Source organism: Dendropsophus ebraccatus, chromosome 6 (genome assembly GCF_027789765.1).
Source record: "Dendropsophus ebraccatus isolate aDenEbr1 chromosome 6, aDenEbr1.pat, whole genome shotgun sequence".
In the NCBI taxonomy this organism is placed as follows: Eukaryota; Metazoa; Chordata; class Amphibia; order Anura; family Hylidae; genus Dendropsophus; species Dendropsophus ebraccatus.
In genome coordinates, this window is record NC_091459.1 from 11,988,438 (window position 1) to 12,015,210 (window position 26,773).

General features: G+C 45.0%; 2 protein-coding genes and 1 long non-coding RNA gene across 7 annotated transcripts in view; 2 read left to right on the forward strand and 1 right to left on the reverse strand.

Moving 5' to 3' along the window:
• LOC138795446 (glutathione S-transferase 3-like) overlaps positions 1 to 304 on the forward strand; it is a 142,193-nt gene extending 141,889 nt beyond the window's left edge. For all 4 annotated transcript variants that reach the window (XM_069974519.1, XM_069974522.1, XM_069974521.1 and 1 more), the window contains exon 7: positions 87 to 304. In XM_069974519.1, the coding sequence (XP_069830620.1) occupies positions 87 to 209 (123 nt within the window). In that variant the 3' untranslated portion in view covers positions 210 to 304. The remainder of the gene's footprint in view (positions 1 to 86) is intronic.
• A 6,758-nt stretch (positions 305 to 7,062) lies between these two features.
• Positions 7,063 to 14,228, reverse strand: TMEM14A (transmembrane protein 14A). Of its 2 annotated transcripts, none has more exons than XM_069973437.1 (5): positions 14,121 to 14,228; positions 12,848 to 12,927; positions 12,235 to 12,336; positions 10,080 to 10,167; positions 7,063 to 7,311 (listed from the first exon to the last, which is right to left on the reverse strand). In XM_069973437.1, the coding sequence occupies exons 2-5, from the start codon at positions 12,921 to 12,923 to the stop codon at positions 7,272 to 7,274; spliced, it is 306 nt and encodes a 101-aa protein (XP_069829538.1). In that variant the 5' UTR covers positions 12,924 to 12,927; positions 14,121 to 14,228; the 3' UTR covers positions 7,063 to 7,271. The 2 variants fall into 2 exon arrangements, with proteins under 2 accessions (XP_069829538.1, XP_069829539.1); XM_069973438.1 differs by lacking the exon at positions 14,121 to 14,228 and adding an exon at positions 13,962 to 14,014.
• Positions 12,280 to 25,354, forward strand: LOC138794654 (uncharacterized). Its single transcript, XR_011363482.1, has 3 exons — positions 12,280 to 12,416; positions 19,713 to 20,014; positions 25,197 to 25,354. It is a non-coding gene; the product is annotated as an uncharacterized lncRNA (long non-coding RNA).
• The last annotated feature ends 1,419 nt before the right edge of the window (positions 25,355 to 26,773 follow it).

A 26,773-nucleotide genomic window follows, 5' to 3' on the forward strand; every position in this document is an offset into this window, starting at 1 on the left:
TATCGCCATATGTAAAGGAATGTTACTTCTTCATTTTGATGCCATAAAGCAGAATTATTCACAGCATTTTGTATTTTAATTTCTAGGCTTTCAAGAAAAGAACATCTGAAATCCCAACAATAAAGAAGTTTTTGAAGCCTGGAAGTAAAAGAAAACCAAGGGCTGATGAGGCCTATGTAGGCACCGTGAATAAAATTCTCTTTAGTTAATGTGAAACGGCATGTGATTTATAAAACTCTATTTATTGGAGAATTGTAGCTTGTATTAGTTTTACAATAAAATTCCTGGAAGTTTGTTTCAAGCATCTACTACTCTTTTAGTGAAGTAATATTTTCTCACATTGCTTCTGATCAGAAGCAACGGATCCGCACACTATCCGTAGTTTCACAGATCTGCAATTTGTAGCATGAAAAAAATAGGATGTGTCCTAGTACGGACTATAGTTGTGGAACAGCTTAGCCAATAGAAGTGTATGGAACCCACTTTTTTGCAGACGTATAGACGTGACGGACACATGGCTTTGTTAGTAGTGGGAACAGGTTCACCACAGAGCTAGTGCTGGAATACGGGGCATTCACACGCTCTGTAAATCACATGCTACAGAGCGTGAAGCAGCACGCTAGCATCAGGAACTTCCGACATCTTCATGCTCTGTAGCCAGTCGCGTAGCTACCATAGAGGCAGACCATGCAACTGCTATAGGGCCCTGTGCGGCAGGGCCCCTCCAGCGAGATGTGGTCTACCTCCATGGTAGCTACGGCTCACTGCATCCATTGGCCACTATCTCCGTGCCCCCACAATACTCATATGACCCTGCACAGTCCTTCGGTATTCCGTCCTTCCAGCTCCCTGGCGCACCAGTGACGTCAGTTGCGTGCTAGGGATCCGGCAGAACGGGGTGCCACAGGACTGTGCCGGTTCATGTGGGTATGGGGTGGGGGGTCATACAGGATTCATGGGGCCCTGTACAGTTTCTTGCTATGGGGCCCCATAACTCTTAGCTACGCCCCTGTCTGTAGCATCCGTGATTTATGGAGTGTGTGAATGCCCCCTTATTCTAGCACTATGTGGTGATTGACAGGTTTCCACCACACTCGTCTAGGTGGTCAGTCACCTTCCCAACTCATCTCTATTCTGTGTTTTGTGTGGTCTGGATGTCAGAGGACTGGTCCAATCACACCCTGGATGGGGACTTTTACATCTTGTAAGAAGTTCACTTGTACTGTGGGGCCTTGCTTGGGATAGTCTCTTGAGCTGGTGTTTATATTTCATTGCTTGGAATTCTGACCTCTTTGCCTATGTTTCTGACCTCCATCTTTGTACTGTTCTGCTATCTCCGGTTTGACCTCTATCTGCCTGACCATTCTTTCGTGTGTTTGTCCGTCTTGTCTCGTTCTGTGTTTCACCTTAACCAGTGTAGATGTGGTGTCTTACAATGGGTGTTACAGTTATATACACCCTTCGCAAAGGTCTGTACTTATTGTACTTGTGTGGTGATGAAAGTAGTACTAAAGTACTACTAGAGCAGGACAGTATCCACAACTAAGCCAAAGAGCTAGGAACTGATCCGGATAGAGCAAAGTTGCGATAAGCCTAGGAACTATATCTTGCAGCGCGGGTGTCAGCAGGGAACCCTCAGCATTCTGCTCATCCCAGGTAACAAGGTCTGGGGCCTGTGTCACCCATTAGGAAGGTTCATCCGAGTCTAGTGGGCATAAGGTGGTGTGAAGACACGGCTGTATCTCGGCCAACCACCTCTGGCGTGGAGTCACACCTCACCACCTAGCAAGTGACCAGCCGTTCCTCTGATATAACATCACCTCGGGGGTACACCACATAACTAACGACCAGCTGTCGCTTTCAGCCTAACACAAAACTGGCAAGTAGGTAGGGGAAGTTCTAGGGGGCCTAGCGCTAGGGTTCACACAGTCTGTCTTTCCCTGTCTATCATGCAGGTCCCGGGGTCCCTTACACATGGCTTCAGTTACAGGGTACAGACCTCAGTAATAAAGGGAATATGGCAAACTGAGATGTAATAGCATGTTGTCGTACTGCTTGTTCAGAGCCACTGAGGATGAGCTTCTGGAACCTTCATATTTGTCTTTCACAATTGTACCCCATGTCCCTGTGTGAACCCGGCTCATCGGTTTGATCACAAGGTTTACACGCTTCCATGTACTGTCTTCTTCTCTGAGAGGTGTGTTGTATATGGCAGCCATCCATTTGCAACCCATATGATTAAATGTTTTATTATTGCGTAACCACCCATTTAATGAGGCGGTGAGGTGAGTGCTGACGCCACGCTTTGGGCCATGTTCAAACATAACACTTTTGAGTCAGAAAGTTTTGCTGCTGAAAAGCCCAGACATATGGAAGCTATCATTTCTACAGCACAAGCTGTCTGCAAGCCCCATTCAGATGGATGGAATAGACTCAGAAATTTCTATAACAAATCTGCAGTGTGTGAATATGCCTTATCCAGGGGTTATTCAGCATTTTTTTTTTTTTTTCAAATCAACTGGTTTTAGAAAGTTATACAGATTTGTAAATTTCTTCTATTAAAAAAACCTCCAGTCTTCCAGTACTTATCAGCTGCTGTATGTTCTACAGGACATTCCCCAGCCAGCTGCTAATTCTGACAATGTAGTCTCATAGACTTACATTGTTGGAATTAGTGGATACAGAGATACGGCCAGGTGGGTGAAGTGGGTAAAGGCATTCAGATATTGACTAATTCTGTCCTTAGCTGCGGCTACAGGCAGAATGTGGATATGTGTTGGAGCCGGGATCCATCCCCTATCTGGGGTCCATGCCCTTTCACACAACTGTAGATGCACACCCATGGTCCCTCCCTTACTGGCGGGACAATGAATGTGTGAAGGAGGTTTTAGGGTCCATTTACACAGAGAGATTATGTCAGATTATCTGCCAAAGATCTAAAGCCAGGAATAGATTTCAAAAGAGAAGAAATCTCAGGTTTTCCTTTATGACCTGATCTCTGTTTATAGTCCATTCCTGGCTTTGGCTTCAAATCTTTGGCAGATAATCTGTCAGATAATCTTTCTGTGTAAATGGACCCTTTGGCTATATTCACGCACCCATAGTGCAGCAGGCAACCACGGAACTGCTTTAGTACGAATGTGTATCTGTAGTGCTCTGTGCTTCACGGAGCTCAACATTCCCACTTCATTACCATAGCGATCCAGGCCGTAGAAGTGCGGTCCGCATTACAGCATGACCTTTTTTTGCGGCACGGATCGCGACCGCGTACACACGTACGGACATGTGAACAGGGCCATTGAATACCATTGGTCCTATGTTCCGTCCGCAATTGCGTGCCTGCAATTGCAGACAGAACAACGGATGTGTGAATGTATTCTTAGCCTATGTTCCCTCGTAGTATTAGACTGGCCGTTCCGGGACCCAGACAGGTCACGGAATGGCCAGTCTCTGAAAAGATCATCACCGGATGATCTTTCACGCCGCAGAGTTCTAATTTGGGCGTATCCGTGCGTGCCCGCATCAGAACGCCCCACAGCACACAATGGAGCGTACGGCCGGAGCCACTCGCTTAATAATGTGTACTGACAGGACATGTCAGTTTTCTACGGCGCAGCAAGAGATCCCAGCTGGAGCGTATACTTAGGGGGAAATTTATAAAAATGTCCCTGCAGCTCCGGCACTACGGAGATTTACAGTATATAGAGGCGGACTGCCTCTACATAAATCCTGTGCGCGCCAGTGCACACGGCAGGAAATCTACGCCGGCACAGAGCTGGAGTAGGTTTTCTGACTATTTTTCTGGCTAAAAAATTATGAATAGCCATGCTATTCATAATTTCCGCCGTTCCGCCCCCTCCACACCCCCTCCCCGCCCCCTTGCTGTACTAGGCGGAAAGTGGCCATATGCGAATATTTAAATTATTCGCAAATGGGCACTTTCCCCCGAAAAATATTTTTCAGCTTGATACATGTCCCCCTATGTGTACACTTCGGCCGGGATCCTATAGAAGATAAGGCAATGTGTCCTTTCACACAAAGTACGGCCGTTGTTGCCAATTGCACTTTTTTACGAAAACATACGCTGTGGGAACATAGCCTTAACCTTATAATTTGCTTCAGGTTTTCGCATAAAATGTACCTAATTAAACTGCTCTATTTCCAATGTAGTTATGATTTATGTGCAGGGCCTTATTTACCACTAGGCACCCATGGTCCGGTGCCTAGGGCAGCACCTTGCAGGGGGGCAGCACCAGGGAGCAGGGGAAGAATATATATATTTTTTTTAGTCTCCCACCTCCTGTTCAGACTTGCCAGTAAATCTGGTGTCTTTTCCAGGGGGGTGGGGGGTATGGTGGTATTGATCAGGTCTGGCAAGGCCAATCGGTGCATGAAGATGGTGCGTCTTCAGGTTTAGTGCCTAGGGCAGCAGCAGTTGTTAATACGGCCCTGTTTATGTGCACCACTTTTATCCGCCTTAGCCCTGTGCTTCTGTCATAAAGTGACAGCGAGAGATCCGTCCTTATATAAATGATCACTGCTCTACAGCAATCACATCTCATTGACCTGAAGGTGCAGCTCTTTCTACTTTTATAACAATTGACCTCCCTGCCCAAATCTGGGACATGCCAACTCAGCAGATCTGCCATAGGGACGCTGTATTTTTATTGTGGATTATGGTAATTAAACTGACAAAAAAACTCCTGCCCACTTTACAGACACTAAATAATCTGCAGAATTTTCAATGCATGTGGTAATAAGAAGGTATTCTTACAGTGAAGAAGCAGTAAGGGGCAATATTACTGTGTAGGGGTAGTAAGAAGGCATTATCACTGTGTAGTGGTAGTAAGGGGGGCATTATCACTGAGCTCAGGGAGATCAGAAAAAAAATTAAATGGAGTACTCACTCAGGAGTCTCCATTGATACATTGCCCCCTAAAATATTTGAATATGCAAAAAAAAAGCAGTCCGTGGAGCCTCAGTGACGAGTCTCAAAACACGGGAATAGCCGGATATCCCTCCTGGGAAGGAAACGTGTTGCAATGGGGTGCATCCTAGTGGGATCACTAAACCACCCTGATATGTTGCCCCTTAATTTATCCAGTCCTACATGGCCACTTTTGCACCACTCTTGTCTCCAGATTGGGTGGGGCTTCAAACTCAGTTCCATTGACGTAAATGGAGCTTAAATGCATACCGCACCTGACCTGGAGACAAGAGAGGGGGAAAAGTGGCCATGTTTTGTAGTGCTGGATAACCCCTTTAAGGCGGCAATATTAGCAGGTTCGGGCCAGTGAACCAGCTGATATGCGCCAGCCGCTAATTACCGTAGGACCTCAGTGTCGGTCTTCATATTCCTGTGGGGTCCAGTACTGGGAAGATTTTTGATAATTTCTAATATGCTAATTAGCGGTTTACGAGCATTTGGGGCATTCCCCGCCTGCCCGGATCACCTGCTCGGCCCGCCTAGCCTGCCCTCCTGGCCCGCCTATGATGCATATTCATATAGTAACAAGCGGCCTAGCTATGCATATATGAATGTGCATAGTGGGCGGGCCAGCAGGGCAGGCTAGTGCTTCGGGTAGACGGGGAACGCCCCAAATGCTCGGAACTTGCTAATTAGCATATTGGAAATTATCAAAAATCTGCCCAGTACCGGATCCCACAGGATTATGAAGACCGACGCTGAGGTCCTACGGTAATCAGCGGCTGGCGCATATCAGCAGGTTCACTGGCCCCCAGTGGGAGGGAATTCCCTCCCCTCTATGACGCAGCTCCATTCATTCTAAGGGAACCGCGTCATACAGGGGAGGGAATTCCCTCCCACTGGGGGCGGCCCGGCCTACCTCCAGTGCTGGAGCACCGGCCGGTTCCGGTGCATAGATTGGCACCGTGCAAGGGAACCGGGCCACGGTCCGAAAAACGGACCGCTGCCCCGCCTTCCCCGTGCCGGCGCCGTTTGATCTTTGGGTTCAGGTTAAAGAGGATGTACCTGGTGGTACATCCTCTTTAAGTGTAAAATAATACACTTTATACATACCTGTCCATGCTCCCCAGGGTTCCTCTAGCTTCTGCCCGACGGCTGATGAATGTTTAAAAAAAATAATAAAGATTATACATACCTGCCGAGGTTCCCTGGTGTTCTTCTAGCTTCTGCGCACTCCCCGCAGCAACAGCTGGAACTTCTGAGCCAGTCTCTGAAGTGACAGACCGCTCGGCCAATCGCTGGCTGAGAAGGGACAGTGCCCGGGACAGTGATTGGCTGAGCGGCCTGTCACCTCAGAGACTGACTCAGAAGTTCCAGCTGTTGCTGCGGGGAGTGGGAAGAAGCTAGGAGAACACCGGGGAGTGTAGGCAGGTAAGTATAATGCTTTTGATTTTTTTTACACATTCATCAGCCGTTGGCCAAACGAGGCTATTACACATAGAGTTACGCAGCTGGTGGCCAATGGTTTTTAGCCAGGATTAAACGACATGATGAAACTATCATCAGCTGATCGTTGTCTTTATTACAGGGAGTCGGACGATTATTGCTTCGTGAGATAGGGCCCTAATACTCCATGGGAGCACTATAAAGGCCCTATGACACTGAGCAATAATCCGCTCAATCAGGCCAATTCAACAATCAGCCCAAGAAACGATCATTGGCCGATTGTTGTCTTTGCTGAAAAATCATCGCCCACCGACTGCGCATCACTATGTGTAATAGCGATTCACGGCCGACAACTGATGACTGTGAATACATTGACCTTTTATTCCACACCATATCCAGAGTGGGGAAAAAGGACAAATACACACAGCTCAGTGCAGATGTTATGCTGTGGATTTTGAGGCCTCTGTTGGAGATTTATTAAACATGGTGTAAAGTGAAACTGGCTTAGTTGCCCCTAGCAACCAATCAGATTCCACCTTTCATTTTCCAAAGAGTCTGTGAGGAATGAAAGGTGGAATCTGATTGGTTGCTAGGGGCGACTGAGCCAGTTTCACTTTACACCATGTTTGATAAATCTCCCCCTCTATCCTTATAGTTTTACCATCGCCCCTTTCTTATACTCAGACGTGTGAAAGTTAATCATGCTTGTTTTATTGATTCATTCCAGCTGAATAATTAGCAATATAAAAAAAATCCATTCTCATGTAAAATTCTTACAATACAAATGAGAAGATTAAAAAGATTCAGTGCAAAATTCATCTTAGCAAAATGTATAAAATTGATCCATATCCATAGAGTTAGTTTGTTAGGAATGGCTTCTTCCGGAAAGTGCCGGCCTCTAGCTCAGGTTGAGTAGCAGCTTCACGACCATGGAAATGCTGCGGAAAAGGGAAGCACTGGTAAGTATGATCATAGAAACTAAGGGATGCTACATGTGATGTCACATCTAGACTGAAAGTCCAGGGTCAGCAGGGGGGTGGGGGACTATAATAAAGAATCTATACTTACCAGTCCCCATGCCCCGCATCCATTATGTGCATGAGCCCAGTAGTCCTGGATATTCATAAGAAGCAGAAAACTCCACCCACCAGCTGCTGATTGGCAGTTATCTATCCATGCTGTGTACAGGCAGTCAACTGTCAATCAGCAGCTGGAGGGCGGGAGGAGGGGTGTGGCAAGAACCCTATTCTCCTGCATATTAGGAGAACGGCTGACCAGAATGATGTCAGTAATACACCGATTTGTTTAGCATTTCTGTCACTAGTTTATACTGTCCTCATTTAAGGCAGCATAAACCTAGTGACAGGTTCCCTTCAAGGACCATTGACCTTGAAGACAAAACCCTTTGGTAAATTTTGATTTGAATAGGGTCTGTCACTTATTTTGTATACAGGAACTCCATATTATGCAAATTAACTCTGTGCAGGTCTGGTCCATCACTAATGTGTTCATGATAGCACCCAATATATATTTTCAGCAGATACTCAAAATAACTGAAAACGTGTCCATATGAGGTTGTCTTACTGAACATGCAGGGTAGGTTCAGCAAATGTGCCGGGAAATGCTCATCTATTGTTGCCTTGCAAGGCTGAAGTGAACCAGAAGTAATATTACCATGGAAGTTTATGAGATGCTCATAGTCTAAAGGTGCGTTTACACGAAACGATAATTGGCCCGATCGTACGATTAACGATGTCAGAGTAACGATTTTTTTTCATAACGATCAGCATTTAGACGGTACATTATATCGTACGGAAAATTAGTTTTGCAATCGCTTAAGCCTATCTCACACATTGGTAAATCGGCGAACGACTGTTTACACGGAACGATTTGCGAATTTTTTGCGAACGATGAACGACAATTTGAGAACATGTTGAAAGATCAAAATGAACGATTTCTCGTTCGTCGTTTGATCGTTCGCTGCGTTTACACGTACGATTATCGTTCAAATTAGATCGTTATCGCGCAAATTCGCACGATAATCGTTCCGTGTAAACGCATCTTAAGGGCCCTATTCCACGGGACGATTATCGTTCGGATAACTGTTAACGATAAACGACCGCTATCTCAAACGACCGCTATTGCGAACAAATTGAAATCGTTCACCAATTACACAGAACGATGATCGTTACTTATGATCGTTTTTAAGGTCGTATTGTCGTTGCTATTGCGTTCGTCGCTACTGCGAACGACGTCTTATTCGATGCAAGCGATTTGAGAACGAGCAACAATAAAAATAGGTCCAGGTTTTTTTTAAAGGGGTTGGCCACTTTATGGTAAAATAGGTCAGTACAAAGTATTAGTAAGTGTGCTCAATGTATATACTGACAGCAGCTCCCTGTGTACCTCATAGAGCTAAAATCAGACTCCCCTTCACCAGGCTGTCCTGCTCTGTTTTGTTTCAGTCCATAAAATGGCCGACATGGAGGAGCATGTGACCCTGCCCTGTCCCCTGTGTCCTCCATAGACATATACAGGCTCAGTGGTGGACACTCGGGGGGCGAGGCCTGGTCACATGCTCCTCCATGTCGGCCATCTTATAGACCAAAACACCACAGAGCAGGGCAGCCCAGCCTGGAGGAGGGGAGCCTGAGTTTAGCTCTACACAGGTACACAGGAAGCTACTGTCAGTATATACAGTAAGTACACAGGAAGCTGCTGTCAGTATATACAGTGAGCACACAGGGAGCTGCTGTCAGTATATACAGTGAGTACACAGGGAGCTGCTGTCAGTATATACAGTGAGTACACAGGGAGCTGCTGTCAGTATATACAGTGAGCACACAGGAAGCTGCTGTCAGTATATACAGTGAGTACACTTACCAATACTGTACACTGACCTATTTTACTATAAAGTGGCAGACCCCTTTAAGTGATCAACGATTTCTCGTTTGTCGTTTAATCGTTAACTGCTATTCAATCGAACGATTATCGAACTATTTAACCATTATCCGAACGATAATCGTCCCGTGGAATAGGGCCCTTACATTAGAAAAGTGACTTCCTGTCCCCACACAAACCCCAGTGTGAATCGGCTGTTCACGGCTGTGGCCAGAAGTAACAATATATCCGGCAAACAGAGCGGCCTGATAAGCAGGGGGAACAGGGAAGCTATTTACCCTCACAAAAATGTTTGCAGGTGTTAGGGCCCTATTCCACGGGACGATTATCGTTCAGATAATAGTTGAATCGTTCGGAACGAAGTGATAATTGTTCGGTTGAATAGCAGTTTACGATTAAACGACGAATGAGAAATCGTTGATCACATAATAAGACCTGGACCTATTTTTATTGTTGCTCGTTCGCATGGAATAAGACGTTGTTCAGTCGTTTGCAGTAGCGACGAACGCAATAGCGATGACTTGACGACTGCTAGAACGATCATAAGTAACGATCATCGTTCCGTGTAATTGGGTGAACATTTTCAGGTAATTCGCAATAGCGGTCGTTTGAGATCGTTTATTGTTAACGATTAGGTGAACGATAATTGTCCCGTGGAAATAGGGCCCTTAGATGTAGTAAATCTGGCATTTGCACAACACCCTGCCCCCTTCAAGTGGCGCCAAGTCCACCAAGTTTCCTCCAGGTTGGCATTTGTGCAACAAAAAATGTTCCCTTCAAACACTGAAAAAAGTTATAAACTCACCTTATTCCTGCTAAGAGTCCGGCAGGCATGATCTTTCTGCTGCGATTGTACCTGAGGCCCATTACTACAGACAGGGTGCCTGCAGCAACTATGGGGGAGACATAATACAGTGGTTAGGATGGGAATAGTGAAATCACAATTCTTTTGTTTACAGAAAAAAATAAGATTCCATTTTGAGGGAATTTCCAGTATGGGTCACCCCTGGCATATGTGTTGGTGAGGATTTTGCTGTTCAGCGCCTACACTGCACAGTGAATGGAGTTCATCTCTGTTCACTGCATAGTGTTGATATGATGTGTGACTGCAGCTCAGGTGCCATTCAAGAGAACAGGACCTGAGCTGCAGTTATTGGTCACCAACACTATACAGTGGAGAGCTCATCTGGGCAATTTAAACTACAATCTTTTATGCTTTTAAAAAAAATTGCCACCACGCTCCCAGTGCAGGCACACGTCAGATACTGATTGTAATACATCTGGAAGGAATCTGTATCTGGCTGTGTGCCTGCATTTATAGCGTATCCTGCCACCCGCTAAAGGTTATCGTTTAAAGGGGTTGTCCAGCGAAAATCTTTTTTTTTTTTCATATCAACTGATATCAGAAAGTTATATAGATTTGTAATTTACTTCTATTAAAAAATCTCAAGTCTTCCCATACTTATTAACTGCTGTATGCCCTACAGGAAATGTTGTTTTCTTTTCAGTCTGACACAGTGCTCTCTGCTGACATCTCCGGCCGAGACAGGAACTCTGTCTCAGTTTTCTATGAATCCCCATAGAAAACCCTCTCCTGCTCTCAGACAGAGATGGCAGCAGAGAGCACTGTGTCAGACTGAAAAGAAAACAACATTTCCTGCAGGACATACAGCAGCTAATAAGTAGCAGAAGTCTTGAGATTTTTTAATAGAAGTAAATTACAATTCTATATAACTTTCCAAGACCAGTTGATTTGAAAGAAAAAGATTTTCGCTGGACAACCCCTTTAAGTGTTTTATATTTCCTTATCTAACACAGTAAACTGAAGTCAGGCGAAAACTTTTACTAAAGTTTTGTATTGCCCCCCAAAAGTTAAACAAATCTCCAATATACACTTATTACGGGAAATGCTTATAAAGTGCTTTTTCCCTGCACTTACTACTGCATCAAAGCTTCACTTCCTGGATAACATGGTGATGTCACTTCCTGGATAACATGGTGATGTCACTTCCTGGATAACATGGTGATGTCACTTTCTGGATAACATTTGGATGTCACTTCCTAGATAACATGGTGATGTCACTTCCTGGATAACATGGTGATGTCACTTCCTGGATAACATGGTGATGTCACGACCCGACTCCCAGAGCTGTGCGGGCTGTGGCTGCTGGAGAGGATGATGGCAGGGGGATGCTCAGTGTCCCTCCAGTGTCCTGTGTCCCTCAGTGTCCCTCTGCCATCATCCTCTCCAGCAGCCACAGCCCGCACAGCTCTGGGAGTCGGGTCGCGACATCATCATGGTATCCAGGAAGTGACATCACCATGGTATCCAGGAAGTGACATCACCATGGTATCCAGGAAGTGACATCACCATGTTATCCAGGAAGTAAAGCCTTGATGCAGTAGTAAGTGCAGGGAAAAAAGCACTTTATAAGCATTTCCAGTAATAAGTGTATATTGGTGATTTGTATAACTTTTGGGGGCAATACAATACTTTAATAAAAAATTTCGCCGGACTACTCCAGGCAAGTCCAGGCATTTTGAAAAGCTGTCAGAAGCAGGGGGAATTTGATAACAAGTACGAACTTACCTCTCCCTGTGCCTGCAGTGAGAGGTGGGACCTGCCTCAGGACCCCCACCAGGCTCTGGGATCTCCGGCGCTGCACACATCACGACCCCGCTGATGGACTGGCTGCTCAGCCAGGCAGTAACTGCGCCAATCCATCAGCCGGATAATGCCTTCTAGTGGGGGACCTGAGGCCGATCTTGCCGCTCACCGCAGGCACAGGGAGAAGTAAGTGCATACCCCTGATCAAATTCCCCCCTGCCAGATTTTCAAAATGGCCGGACTTCTCCTTTAAGATCTCCCTTTTAATCCTCTAGTACTACTTACAGTTATTCTCTAGAGACGACTACATGAGTGCATAGCTGTAAATCCCGGTAACTATAATTTTACTTACTTAATGATATCTTGATATCTCTTGGATTGTTTGAAACCCGCAGAGCCCCATATGCTGCAAGCAATCCAAAGGTAAGACCCGCAGCGAGGGACACAATACTGCCTGCAAGGTAAAGCGACAACAAGGAAATTACGGGGAATCTGTCAGCTGCCATTCAGGTTCCAAACTACAGACGCTGTAAGGTAAGTGCTAATGTGGCCGTGCACCTTCAATAACTGACGGCCAAACAATCACTCAGCCATCAGTTATCTCTCCCGTCCCAAAGAAAGATATTACCGAGGATGGTCACCCACCGCACTGCGCCTGCCCCAGCAAGGAATGGGGCCATTTGATCCCCTTCCTTGCTAAAGTGTGCGCAGTGTAAGATCAGTCTGGCCCCAGAGGGTTAAGCGGGAATGCTTTGCTATGCTATGCATCCCCACTTAACCTTTCTGGGAGCCAAACTACATCTCCATGTTTGACTTTTTTGTCCAGTTTGGTCGAACCCATCGAAGCTGAACTTCAATGGGTCTGCTCATCCCCAGTTACATATACTGTGGATTATTTGTAGATTTTCCCTACTGAATGTCAAAATAAATAAAAAAAAAACATGATTCAACATTATCGCTCTTACCTTTCCGAGAAAATCCCATGAAGCCCCCAGATACCAAAAGGGCTGCATATCCAAAACCAATCCAGTCTATCGCCATGATTCTGGGAAGATAATAAGACATGACACAGGGTCACATGGTCTAAGGTATAAAAGCATATTAGGACTTAAAAAGAATTTGTTTTCCTTTAAAATCAGAAAGTTATATACATTTGTAATTTACTTTTATTTTAAAAAAAATTCCAGTACTTATCAGCTGCTGTATGTCCTGCAGGAAGTGGTTTATTTTTTCCAATCTGACACAGTGCTCTCTGCTGCCACCTCTGTTCATGTCAGGAACTGTCCAAATCCCCATAGAAAACCTCTCCTGCTCTGGACAGTTCCTGACATGGACAGAGGTGGCAGCAGAGAGCACTGCGTCAGACTGGAAAGAATACACCACTTCCTGCAGGACATACAGCAGCTGAGAAGTATGGGAATGCTTGACATTTTTTTTATGGAAGTTAATTACAAAACTATATAACTTCCTGAAACCTGATTATGTGAAAGAAAAGATTTTTGTTGACGTTTCCCTTTGAGCCTGTGTAAAACCTCAGACTCCGGGCCGATTCCAGTGACCCCTGACCTGGATGGGAGGGGGTGCCATTGCTGAATAAGGTGCGCTGAGCATTAGGCCGTAATCACACACACAGTATACAAACTTTAAAAAAGAGTTTAATAAAAGTGACTAAATAGTAAAATATAACTGAAATTGGAACAATTGGCCTTGAGCAGGGATGGGGAACCTTCAGCACTACAGCTGTGGCAAAACTACAATTCCCATCATGCCTGGACAGCCAAAGCGAAGCTTTGGCTGTCCAGGCATGATGGGAATTGTAGTTTTGTACAGCTGGAGGGCCGAAAGTCCCCTATCCCTGGCCTACAGAGATACTACAGGGAAGTCAACCAATCAGCTTCCAGCTCTCATTCAGAAAGCAGCCATCCTATTGGTGGATGTGAGTAGCTCCTCCCAGTACTATTCCCAATCTCCCCTCACGTCCCCCCGGTCACCCGCCGGCCTCCAGCACTAAGCCCACCATACTACCACGGACCCGGCACTCCCTCATGAACCTCTGGGAGGAAGTAGCCTGGCTCGTACCGTACTTAGCAGAGCCTGTCTACACTGCGGCGTTATCCACACGAACCGCAGCGGCACCGCACGCTCCCCTGCCCCTCCCCCTCCCTCCACTATTGATTAATATCGCACTATAAATTAATTGAACCATAACCGCAGGCAGAGTCCACAGTTCACACCTACCTCCGCCCGGCGCCGCCTCCAGCTGCTAACCTTTCAACTGTGACACAATGTGACAGCCGGGATGTCCGTGCGCTCCGGGGCGCAGTACGTGTGTACAGGAGTTATAGACTTACACACTTCTGTACTATTTCTTACACTATTAGTCTCCATTTTCTGATAAATGTAAAACTTTTTGATTTAAAAAAAAGTTCGGGTTTTTTTTCCCCTTCCATTTTGCGTGTGTATAGCGACATCTAGTGGCGGCAGGTGGTAATGCAATGGTGTCTTTTTTTTTTTCCAAGTGTTTGGACGCTTCTGTGAATTCATTCATTTCCTTCTTTCCAGATTCTTCCAGTGAAATTCAGCGAATTTAATCCAACCACAGCCCATGATAATTTGTAGCCAAGAAAAAGAAACGGTAGGGAACTTTGGCTCTCTAGCTATTGCAAAACTACAACTCCCATCATGCCTGGACAGCTAAAGCTAAAACTCCTACTATCCAGGCATGATGGGAGTTGTAGTTGTAGTTGTAGGAGTTGTCTTATCGAAAACAACCTCAAAATGCAGTGGAGACTGATTTTTCCAGGGGAAGCCGCAGCCAGCCAGGTAAAGATGGGGAATCTAGTTCATTTGATGCTGGTTTCGCACATTTATGTTCCAATACTCACAACCGAGTGGGGCTTAAAGGGGTATTCCCCCCAAGAGCTTAAAAAATGTAATGCTCCCAAACCTAGCTGGTCTTACTCACCACGTCCCCCTGAGTATTTTGAGCCCTCTCTTGTCTTTCTAGCTGCTGCCGTTCCTGAGTTAGAAGTTTTCTAAAAGCCGATCTATATCCAAGATAGGAAACTACATTTCCCATCATGCAATGCTTATGCCTGATGATTGTGTAGCAGAGCTGAGATGGTGGCCATGGTGTAGCAGAGCTGAGATGATGGCAATGGTGTAGCATATCTGAGATGGTGATGGTGTAGCATATCTGAGATGGTGGCAATGGTGTAGCAGAGCTGAGATGGTGGCGATGGTGTAGCAGAGCTGAGATGGTGGCCATGGTGTAGCAGAGCTGAGATGGTGGCCATGGTGTAGCAGAGCTGAGATGGTGGCGATGGTGTAGCAGAGCTGAGATGGTGGCCATGGTGTAGCAGAGCTGAGATGGTGGCCATGGTGTAGCAAAGCTGAGATGGTGGCCATGGTGTAGCAGAGCTGAGATGGTGGCCATGGTGTAGCAGAGCTGAGATGGTGGCCATGGTGTAGCAGAGCTGAGATGGTGGCCATGGTGTAGCAGAGCTGAGATGGTGGCCATGGTGTAGCAGAGCTGAGATGGTGATGGTGTAGCAGAGCTGAGATGGTGGCCATGGTGTAGCAGAGCTGAGATGGGGGGCGATGGAGGACCGGTGTGTGTGTGGGGGGGTCCGCAGATGAGCACCCTAGTCAGGGGGCAACAGTGCTCTGAGGGGGAGGGGGGCTAGGAGCAGGGAGCGTGTCGGGTTGGGCTGAGGTTTGATGATTCTATGCATTCGGTGGGGGTTAATGAATCTAGATAACAGCAAAGCAGTGCAGAATCCATAATAACTTTGTATTGGAAAGATGGAAAGCTAGGGGTGGGCAATGTATTAATGCAAAAATAATTTTGGGGGGAATACCCCTTTAACCCTTAGAGGACCCGGCCAATTAAACTTTTTGCGTTTTTGTTTTTTCCTCCTTGTGCTTAAAAGGCCATAGCACTTGCATTTTTCCACCTAGAGACCCAAATGAGCCCTCTTTTTATGCGCCACTAATTGTACTTTGCAATGACAGGCTGAATTTTTGCATAAAGTACACTGCGAAACCAGAAAAAAAATTCAAAGTGTGGTGAAATTGAAAAAAACAAACAAACAAGGCGTTTCTTTTATTTGGGGGGTTTCGTTTTTACACCGTTCGCCCTGGGGTAAAACTGACTAGTTATATATGTTCCTCAAGTCGTTACGATTACAACGATATATAACATGTATAACTTTTATTGTATCTGATGGCCTGTAAAAAATTTTCTCTGACATTGCATTGGCCAAATGGCTGAACCCGAATGTTCTGCATTCAAGTCCATTGACGTCTGGAGAAATTGGTTGCCGTCCTCGGGCTACCAAGAAAACATACTGTAGATACAGCCTATGGCCGAACCCAGACACTTTCCGGAAGTTCGCTCATCACTAATTATAAGAATTTTTTAGCTTTAAAGGGTTTGTCCAGCGGAAATCTTTTTCTTTCAAATCAATTGGTGTCAGAAAGTTATATAGATTTGTAATTTACTTCTTTTTAAAAAAATCTCAAGTCTTCCAGTACTTATCAGCTGCTGTATGTCCTGCAGGAAATGTTTTATTTTCAGTCTGACACAGTACTTTCTGCTGCCATCTCTGTCCATGTCAGGAACTGTCCAGAACAGGAGAGGTTTTCTATGGGAATCCCCATAGAAAACCTCCTGCTCTGGACAGTTCCTGTCTTGAGTGCCAGAGATGTCAGCACTGTGTCAGACTGAAAATAGAACATTTCCAGCAGTGCATACAGCAGCTAATAAGTATGGGAAGACTAGAGGTTTTTTAAAAGAAGTAAATTACAAATCTATATAACTTTCTGACACCAGTTGATTTGAAAAAAAAAAGTTTTTCACTGGATAACCCCTTTAATGATGAACACAGCAGTGACACCTATGTTAATTACAGGTACTGACCTACTAAGCCAGGAGAACAAATCAGGAGAGTCTAGTTCACTCTGAGCTACTGAACTAAACACCAAAACCAATAGGAAGAGTCTGGTTTAAAGGGGTTATTCAGCACTACAAAACCATGGTCACTTTCTTCCAGAGACAGCACCGCACTTGTCTCCAGTTCAGTTGTGGCTTGCAATTAAGCCCCATTCACTTCAATGGAAATAAGTTGAAAACCCCACCCAAACTGGAGGCAAGACTGGTCTTGTCTCTGGAAGAAAGTGGCCATGTTTTTGTAGCGCTGGATAACCCCTTTAATCACGTGTATATGACTGCGCTCAGCAGTGACACCTATGGTAGTTACAGGTACTGACTCATGGTTAATTTATGAAGGAGCAGTAAAGCTGCAAGTAGCATAGAGGGAGGATACAGGAACCAGTGCTGTCTGAGTGATGTCCTGTACAGATACATTTTAATATACTTAATAATCCTTTGTTGTGACCTAATCAATATAATCTAGTCTTTCATCCTCCCCCTAACCGCTTGTCATGTGTAGCATTTACCACCATGTTTTGCAAAAAAAGCCACTTCACTTACTCTGCCTCTGTGAAGATGGCGTCTGTTTCAGCAGTGTTTTTATCAGCCTTCATGTGCGCCCCCGTGTAAGGATCCTTTTACATAAGATGATCTGTCGGGCAACAGCAGCCGCAAAAGAGTACCAGTTAGCGAGACCAGCATTAGTTTGCAGTGCCTTTACCTGGCACAAGAAATTGAGCAGCTTGGCTGTACGAACGATCCATGTATCGTTTGTTCATCCATGGAAACTGACAGAATGTATATAGGTATATCCATGCTGTCAGTTTCCAGGTCACACAGCAGTGTATACTTACCTACTGCACTGCTGCTGTGATCCGACATCCTCTTTTCCAGTTCTCCAGTCCAGCTGTTGTGTCTTCAGGCCTTGCCTCCACCAGCTGTCAATCATTCTGGAGTAGGCAGCAGCCTGAAGATGCAGTGGCTGGACCAGAAGATGCAGTGGCTGGACCAGGAGAAGAGGATGTGGGATCACAGCAGCAGTACACTAGGTAAGTATACACTGCTGTGTTATCTGGAAACGGACAGCACAGATATATGTATATCCATGCTGTTGATTGGCATTTATCATTATTGGCCTCACATAACCCTGATAGCATGTTCTAAACACACGATCAGCTGAGGATCTGTGTTTTCCTGGTCCACAGCTGATCATTGTTACTTGGGACGATTATCGGCCGCAGGAGTGTTTCTTCCAACACCCCTGGCTGATAATCAGACCAAGTAAAAGGGCCTTAAAGGAGAAGCCAGACCCATTTGTTTAGGAAGTGCTGGAGAAGGGGAGGATAAAAAAAATAACATGCTCTTATCTCCCCGGCTCCAGCGCTGGTGGCCGCAAACTGCCGCTTCGGTCCCAGCCGCTTCCTGGTCTGAGCGGAGACCCGGGTCGTGACGTGTGAGGTCCGCTCAGCCAGTCATCTGCCGAAGTGGGGACCCACCTCAGCTGCTGACTGGCTGAGTGGAGCGGAATTCCATTTGAATGCCGCTGTCTTCCCGTTCCGTGGGGAAGGTAGAGACAGCCCGAGTCTCACCTGGAAAACAGGGATACGGGCTATGACCTCTTTATTATTAGGGCCCTATTACACGAGATGATTATTGCACGGAAAATCGCTATCTCGTTCTAATAAAAATCGTTTGTGTGTCGTTGATCATTGATTTAGATCTGACCCTAAAATTATCGTTAATTGTTCGCTGTAATTCCGCATTCGTTCACTAATCCTTCAGTGTAATTCCAAATTGTCCCGTCTTTTGCTGGGATCAGATGGAGTAAACTATCATAGAAACAATCGTTGTAATGGTCGTAACTATCGACTATCGTTCTGTGTTATATGGTGAACAATTTCAGGTTAACGATAAACAATCATCTGCAATCGTTTATCGTTAAAAATCACTTTGTCTAATAGGACCCTTGTAAATTTGCTCATCTCTCTAAGGCTATGTTACTACAGCGTATCTTTTTGTAAAAGTACGGCCGTTGTTGCTGCCTGATCTTCTATGGGATTGCAGCCGGAGCATATACACATAGTATATGCTCCGGCCGGGATCCCTCGCGGTGCCGCAAAGAACTGACGTGTCAGTTTTTTGGGGGCGCTATTCAGTGAATAATGGCCGCAGAAAGCTCTGTCAGTGCACACTATGAAGCGAGCGGCTCCGTCTGCACGCTTCATAGTGTGCTGTGAGGAGTTCTGATGCGGGAGCGTTCAGATTCGCCCGCATCAGAACTTTGCGGCGTGAAAGATCATCCGGCCGATACTGCAGTATCGGCCAGGATGATCTTTTCAGAGACCGGCTGTTCTGTGACCTGGCTGGGTCACGGAACGGCCGGTCTCTCACCCTGTTGAACATAGCCTAATGGTGCGTTTACACAGAACAATTATCGTTTGAATTTTCACAATAACGATCGCATTTGAGCGATAATCGGATCGTGTAAACACAGCGAACAATCAAACGACGAGCGAGATATCATTCATCATGATCTTTCAACATGTTCTCAAATCGTTGTTAGTTGTTCGCTGAATATTCGCAGATCGCTTCGTGTAAACAGTCTTTCAATGATTCAGCCTATATGTTAGATGGGCTTAAGCGACCTTAAAACTATCGCAATAACGATTTTTTTTAAACGATTTATTGTTCCGTGTAAACGCTGATCGTTATAAAAAACACATTGTTACTGAAATCGTTAATCGTTCCATCGGGCGAATTATCGCTCCGTGTAAACATTGCATAATCCTAATCCATGTAGTAGATTCTCACATTCTTAAATTGTTTGTTCAGCACAGCTGTACAAATCAATATTTCATTTATCCACTAACAATGTTCAATGTTTTTAACGTTTTTAGATCCAACCCCAAAAGCCTATTATAAGACCAGGACTGAAGGATCAGCGACAAAATTATCAACTAAAGTTGTAGTTCAGCTATTTTGTGCTAAAGTGAAAATTTCAGACTAAATTCTTTTCCCGGTACGTGACACCATTGTGATTTACTGACTGGGGGAAGCTGGACAGATCAGCGTCACTTATTAACTGTTGGTAGAATCTGTAAGGGAAAGCAATCTGGCCGAGATACAGATTATCTGCAACCTAGATGAAGATGCTGCTGTCCTGCTCTTGGAACTATTTTAAGAGCCTGAGACGTATGAGGTGAGAAGGAGAACATGTTAGGGAGTAAATGTTTGGAGGCAACGGATGGGAAGAAGATTAGAGAGGATGCAAAGAATACAAAGTAGCTGCCAAAGAGATCTACATCACCACTTTGTATAGAGGACTGATCCCGAGCCCCAAATGGGGTGAGATCTCACATCTCTCAGCTTACGATCTCCTTTGTACATACTTGACGTGTCATTCTTCTGAGTTATTAGATGTAACATGTATGAAGGGTAAACATAATCATTAAAGGGAAACTGTCAGCTACACAGCTATGTAAGTGGTGGGACTATCCATAACTTTATGATAGTAGTATGCAGCTGCAGAAAGAAATGCTTTTTACTGCAGCTCTTAAACGGAACCGCTCACCACCAAAATGGCCGTGCGGTGTTACATACAGTGCTATAAGGGTAGCTTCACACGTACCGGATCCGCAGCGGATTTCACGATGCGAGTTTGCAGCGAAATTCGCTGCGGATCCATGTAGTGTGGAGGTGTATGGGGCTACATATCCGCAGCAAAATTTTCATTCCGCTGCCAGTATGTGACCCGGCCCCTTTAACCTCAGCTGCCTGCAGCCCAGAGCATACATTACCTGCTCGGCGCCGCGGCTGTGTGTGAGGCTCCCCCCGCACTGATTGTCTGATGTGGAGCAAGGGGAGCCTCACACAGAGCCGCGGCGCCAAGCAGGTAATGTATGCTCTGGGCCGGGGGCTGTGGTAGGCGAGGGGTTAAATCGACTCTGTACCCAGAATCTGCCCCCCCCCCCCCCAACCACTTATACCTTTGGATAGCTGCTTTTAATCCAAGATCTGTCCTGTGGTCCATTCGGCAGGTGATGCAGTTATTGTCCTAAAAAACTACTTTTAAACTTGCAGCCCCTTGCCCAATGGGCGTATCTGTGCCCTAACTTTGCACCACCTCTCTGTCCCTCCTCCCCGCCCTCCTCATCATTAGGAATGCCACTGGAACATTTTCTCCTGTCCATGTGCCAGGCTGACACAGGTGGGGAATAGGAGACAATCTGCCTGGAGCATTCCTAATGATGAGGAGGGCGGGGAGGAGGGACAGAGAGGTTATGCCAGCCTAATGCATACACAATCTAGGCCACTCACGTAGGGCACAGGGCTGCCAGTTTAAAAGTAGTTTTTTAGGACAATAACTGCATCACCTGCCGAACGGACCCCAGGAGAGATCTTGGATTAAAAGTAGCTATCCGAAGGTACAAGGGGTTTGGGGGGGTCATATTGTGGGTACAGAGTCACTTTAAAGGGGCCGGGTCACATACTGGCAGCGGAATGAAAATTACCCTGCGGGTATGTGACCCCATAGACCTTCACACTACCAGGATCCGCTGCGGATCCGGTACGTGTGAAGCTACCCTACAGCTCCCAGCACTGATTGAGACTGTATAGCTAATGGTGACCAGCTCTCCTCCCAGCCCTTGAATATGAGCTTTTGAAATTTCTTTTGAAAGTCGCATGTTAAAGGGGTTGTCCAGCGCTAAAAAATTATTCACAGAATAACACACATTACAAAGTTATACAACTTTGTAATGTATGTTATGTCTGTGAATGGCCCCCTTCCCCGTGTCCCCCCACCCCCACCCGTGTACCCGGAAGTGTGGTGCGCTATACTCACTTGTCACGTGCCGACCACGGTCTCCGATCCTCAGCAGTGACGTCTTCTTCGGGCGGCCGGCGGATCTTCCCGAGTGCCGGCCGCCCTCTGCAGCGTCATCCGAAGCTCAGCCGCGATTGGCTGAGCATAACTGTGCTCAGCCAATCGCAGCTGAGCAGCTGATGACGTGGACGCGTCATCAGCCGCTCAGCCGCGATTGTATAACTTTGTAATGTGTGTTATTCTGTGAATAATTTTTTAGCGCCGGACAACCCCTTTAATGACCTTTATCCAGTACTACTACTGCGGTCTCATCTCATTCTCTGCATAGGGAGCAAGTGTGATGACTCGGAAGACCACTTTAATGTTGGCACTATTTTTTCCCTTGTAGTTATTTTTCATTCTATTTCCCACTACCTCGGTCGCAGTACTGCTGTCCTTTACTGTATAATGGATGCGATAACATTGCTCCCAGTGGGGTTATGAGCCATATTCTTGGAACTCATTTGCAGGCAATCTGTGGATAACACACTCACAGGAACCTCTGTAGTCTCTACTCTCTCTCCTCTTCAGACTAGGCGGTTCTCTCCTCCACTCACTGAAACCTTCTCCTTTTCTTACATTCCCAGGGAGCTCTAGTATTGGGGGAAACACCTTGCAACTGGATCTGGAACTCCTGGGTGGGTGTGAGAGGAGGGCTTTGTGTGATATTCCCTGGACAGGAATTGGATCTCAGATCGCTTACAAATAACATCTCTGATAAGAGAACACATAATCAATCCAAACAGTTAACCCATACATTACTTCTCCTGCAGCTGTACCTGAATTGTGTACTGTAGTGACACCAAATGGCAGGAGTTGCATACTACAGTTATCTATTGCAATGCATACACATCGACAGGATACCGACCTATACCTGCTACAAATAGAGTAGTGGACACCCACTCCGGGACACTGCACTAGAAGTTTAGGAGGATTGGATGCCTTTCTTCCCCTACGACACATCAATAGGTGACTAAAAGTGTTGGGTATTGGAGCGAAGACCATATAAAGACCAGATTCTAGCTCTGAGAATGGAAGAGGAGCATCAGCATGCATGTCTAGCTGCCCCTTCCTACAAAGAGTCTGGAAACAAACATACTCATGATCTTTGGTGGTCCCAGCAGTGACCCTCGACTGATCTGATATAAACCATCTTGGAAATGGGTAATGAGCGTCTTTTGAGGGAAAGCCCCTTTAACATCACTGATGGGCACAACAAGTACCAACCACAGGGGAAAACAGGGACTCCTGAACACTGTTATGGGGGAGATTTATCAAAACTTGTGCAGAGGAACAGTGGAGCAGTTGTCTGTCACATTTTAAACCAATCATTTTATTAAAGTGTTGTATTGTCCCCTAAAAGTTATACAAATCCCCAATATACACTTATTACGGGAAATGCACATAAAGTGCTTTTTTCATTGCACTTACTACTGCATCAAGGCTTCACTTCTTGTCACTTCCTGGATAACATGGTGATGTCACTTCCTGGATAACATGGTGATGTCACTTCCTGGATAACATGGTGATGTCACTTCCTGGATAACATGGTGATGTCACTTCCTGGATAATATGATGATGTCACGACCCGACTCCCAGAGCTGTGCGGCTGTGGCTGCTGGAGAGGATCATGGCAGGGGGACACTGAGCATCCCCCGCCATCATCCTCTCCAGCAGCCACAGCCCGCACATCTCTGGGAGTCGGGTCGTGACATCAATATTTTATCCAGGAAGTGACATCACCATGTTATCCAGGAAGTGACACCACCATGTTATCCAGGAAGTGACATCACCATGTTATTCAGGAAGTGACATCACCATGTTATTCAGGAAGTGACATCACCATGTTATCCAGGAAGTGACCTCACCATGTTATCCAGGAAGTCACACCACCATGTTATCCAGGAAGTGACATCACCATGTTATCCAGGAAGTGACATCATCATGTTATCCAGGAAGTGACATCACCATGTTATTCAGGAAGTGACATCACCATGTTATCCAGGAAGTGAAGCCTTGATGCAGTAGTAAGTGTAGGGGGAAAAGCACTTTATAAGCATTTCTTGTAATAAGTGTATATTGGTGATTTGTATAACTTTTGGGGGACAATACAATCCTTTAAGGCTCCTTTAAGGCTATGTTCACACAACGTATAACGGCCATTGTTTTGAGTATCAGACAACAGCCTTGGTTTTCAATGAAAATTACATTGAAGTCTATGGACAATGACCAGAAATAATTGACATGATCATTAGTTCGACGGCTGTTGTTCAATATATTGTGTAACACGATGGCCGTTATTTGCATTGATTTCAATGCAAATCATTGCATTATGAAAAGTATGTTGTGTAAACTGGAAACAAAGGCTTCAAAAGGCCTCTGAAAAATTAAAGTTGGAAACTTGGTTTGGTTTATGTTCCCCATGGGAGTAGCCTAGTGATGCGGGTGATGAGTGGTTATTACCACTGACTACTCAAAGTGCAGAGATTGACATGGTCATGTGACAGCTGCTAAAAATGATGGAATGACACATTAAACTGATGCTTTTACAGGTGAGAACCCACCATGTTACATACCAGGGAGTTATAGATGTTTATGTGTAGAAAATACCTTGAAGTATTGGTGAATGAGCACTGGTGGTGCCTAGAGCCGGGATGGGGAACCTTAGGCCCTCCGGTTGTTGTAAAACTACAACTCCCATCATGCCTGGACAGCCAAAGCGAAGCGGGCCCAGAGCCTGCATCACTGGGGACCCCTAGTTTAGAGGTGAAGACCATGCCGAAGCCAGTCACCCCGTGTGGTTCCAGTTATTGCCGGCTTGACTAAAGACGGTGTATTAGATGTATATACTGTTATATAGTTCTATTTTATAAACAAACATCTTCTCCTCTCTATATGGGAACAGAGAACAGATGGGGGGAGATTTATCAAACATGGTGTAAAGTGAAACTGGCTCAGTCGCCCCTAGCAACCAATCAGATTCCACTTGTCATTCCTCACAGACTCTTTGGAAAATGAAAGGTGGAATCTGATTGGTTGCCGGGGCAACTGAGCCAGTTTCACTTTACGCCATGTTTGATAAATTTCCTACTAAAGAGTCTAGTTTTTTTTTCGTGATTGTGCTGCATGTTTTTAAAGGAATTATCAAAAACATGGCCACTTTCCCCCTCTCTTGTCTCCAGATTGGGTGGGGTTTCAAACTCAGTTCCATTGAAGTAAATGGAGCTTAACTGCAAACCCCACCTGACCTGGAGACAAGAGAGGAGGAAAAGTGGCCATGTTATTGTAGCACTGGATAACCTCTTTAAATGGAAAGTGCTCCCCTCCCCCCAACCTGAACCTGGGGCAGGATGACCACCACTAGGAGGGCACAAGTGCATTTTTTGTTGTTGTTGTGACATACTGTAAGAGGGAATGTAAAAGCTTAAGAAAGTGAATTATTTTCCCATACCGCATACAGTATATAACTTTAATAATATAATTACCTGACACCTCACTAACCCTTTCATTCCCACAGATGTCTGGATTCTCTCGCAGGCGATGCCATGTTCCCAGGGACTTAGATTTCATCATATCCCAGAAGGCCTATAAGTAAACACAAGGGTATATGAGAACTACCAAACCGTGTCAGAGTCACGTCCTTTGTCCTTGTACTGACGTAGTATTTCTACATAGACTAAATGTCCATCATATTGCGACTCAGTAAGAGTGGTGGAGGCATAGATTTTCTTTATGTCAAATGGAAAAAAAAAAAAAACATAAAAAGATTAATACAAACAATGTAAAGTAGTATGTAGAGCCATATATATATATATATATATATATATATATATATATATATTCTAAAGGACAAAAAGAAAAATCTCTGCACATTTTATATTGTCAAATATTTAGGAATCCAGAGGAAAAGGTACTTTTGAGTTTCCTTATTTTCTTACTTTATTGGTCTTTCGTGAATATGTTGTTTTTATTTAATCCCTAAGGCTATGTTCACACAACGATGGCCGATTTTGATGTATAAAATAACGTCCGTTTTTGCAGCGATTTAACTGACTGCAATGGCAGTGCATTGAAATCAATGGGAAGACGGACGTCCAATGCACACAATGTATTGAATAACGGACGTTTGTACCGCGGACGTCAATATAATGAACATGATCATTATTTTCGGACGTCATTTGCAAACGGCGGACGTTTTTTTATTAGTTGTTCACACACATTTTTTCATTTTTCATCGTTCTTTCTTCGTTTTTACTATTAAATTCAATGGACTTTTCAATTTAAGGGGTTATCCAGCGTTTCAAAAACATGTTCAGTTTCTTCCAGAGACAGCCACACTCTTGTCTCCAGCTTGGGTGTTGGTTTTGCTGCTCAGTTCCATTAAAGTGAATAGAGCTTAATTGCAAACCGCACCTGAACTGAAGAAAGTGGCCATGTTTTTGTAGCACTGGATAACCCCTTAAATTGAAAAGTCCATTGAATTTAATACACACACAAAGGTCAATTAGAATCCCCAAACTAGAATAATGTACCAACAGCCGTTATTGTACTAAGGGAAGGCTAGGCAGCTAAATGACGTCCATTATTTTAGACTTGAAATAACAGACGTAATTTGTCCAGCAAAAATATTTTTCTTTCTGTCAGAAAGTTATGTAGAGTTGTAATTTACTTCTATTAAAAAATCTCAAGTCTTCCCATACTTATTAGCTGCTGTATGTCATGCAGGAAATGTTTTATTTTCAGTCTGACACAGTGCTCTCTGCTGCCACCTCTGGCCAAGACAGGAACTGTCCAGAGCAATAGAGTATTTCTATGGGGATTCATAGAAAACCAAAACAGAGTTCCTGCTGCTGCTTCTGATCATTTTCAGGTCTCTCGATTAGTGGTAAATTACATATTATAACAAATTTTGGTCAAATGGGAGCAAAGATTATTAAGTTTTCCGAAACGCAATTGCTTGGAAACATGAATAACAACTGTACTGTGCTCCTGTGTCATTACCATTGATTTTCATGTGAGACAAGGCCGATTTACTTCTATTATATTATCACTGTGTATAATTGGTAATTGCACGCTGCTTCCATTATTACTTAC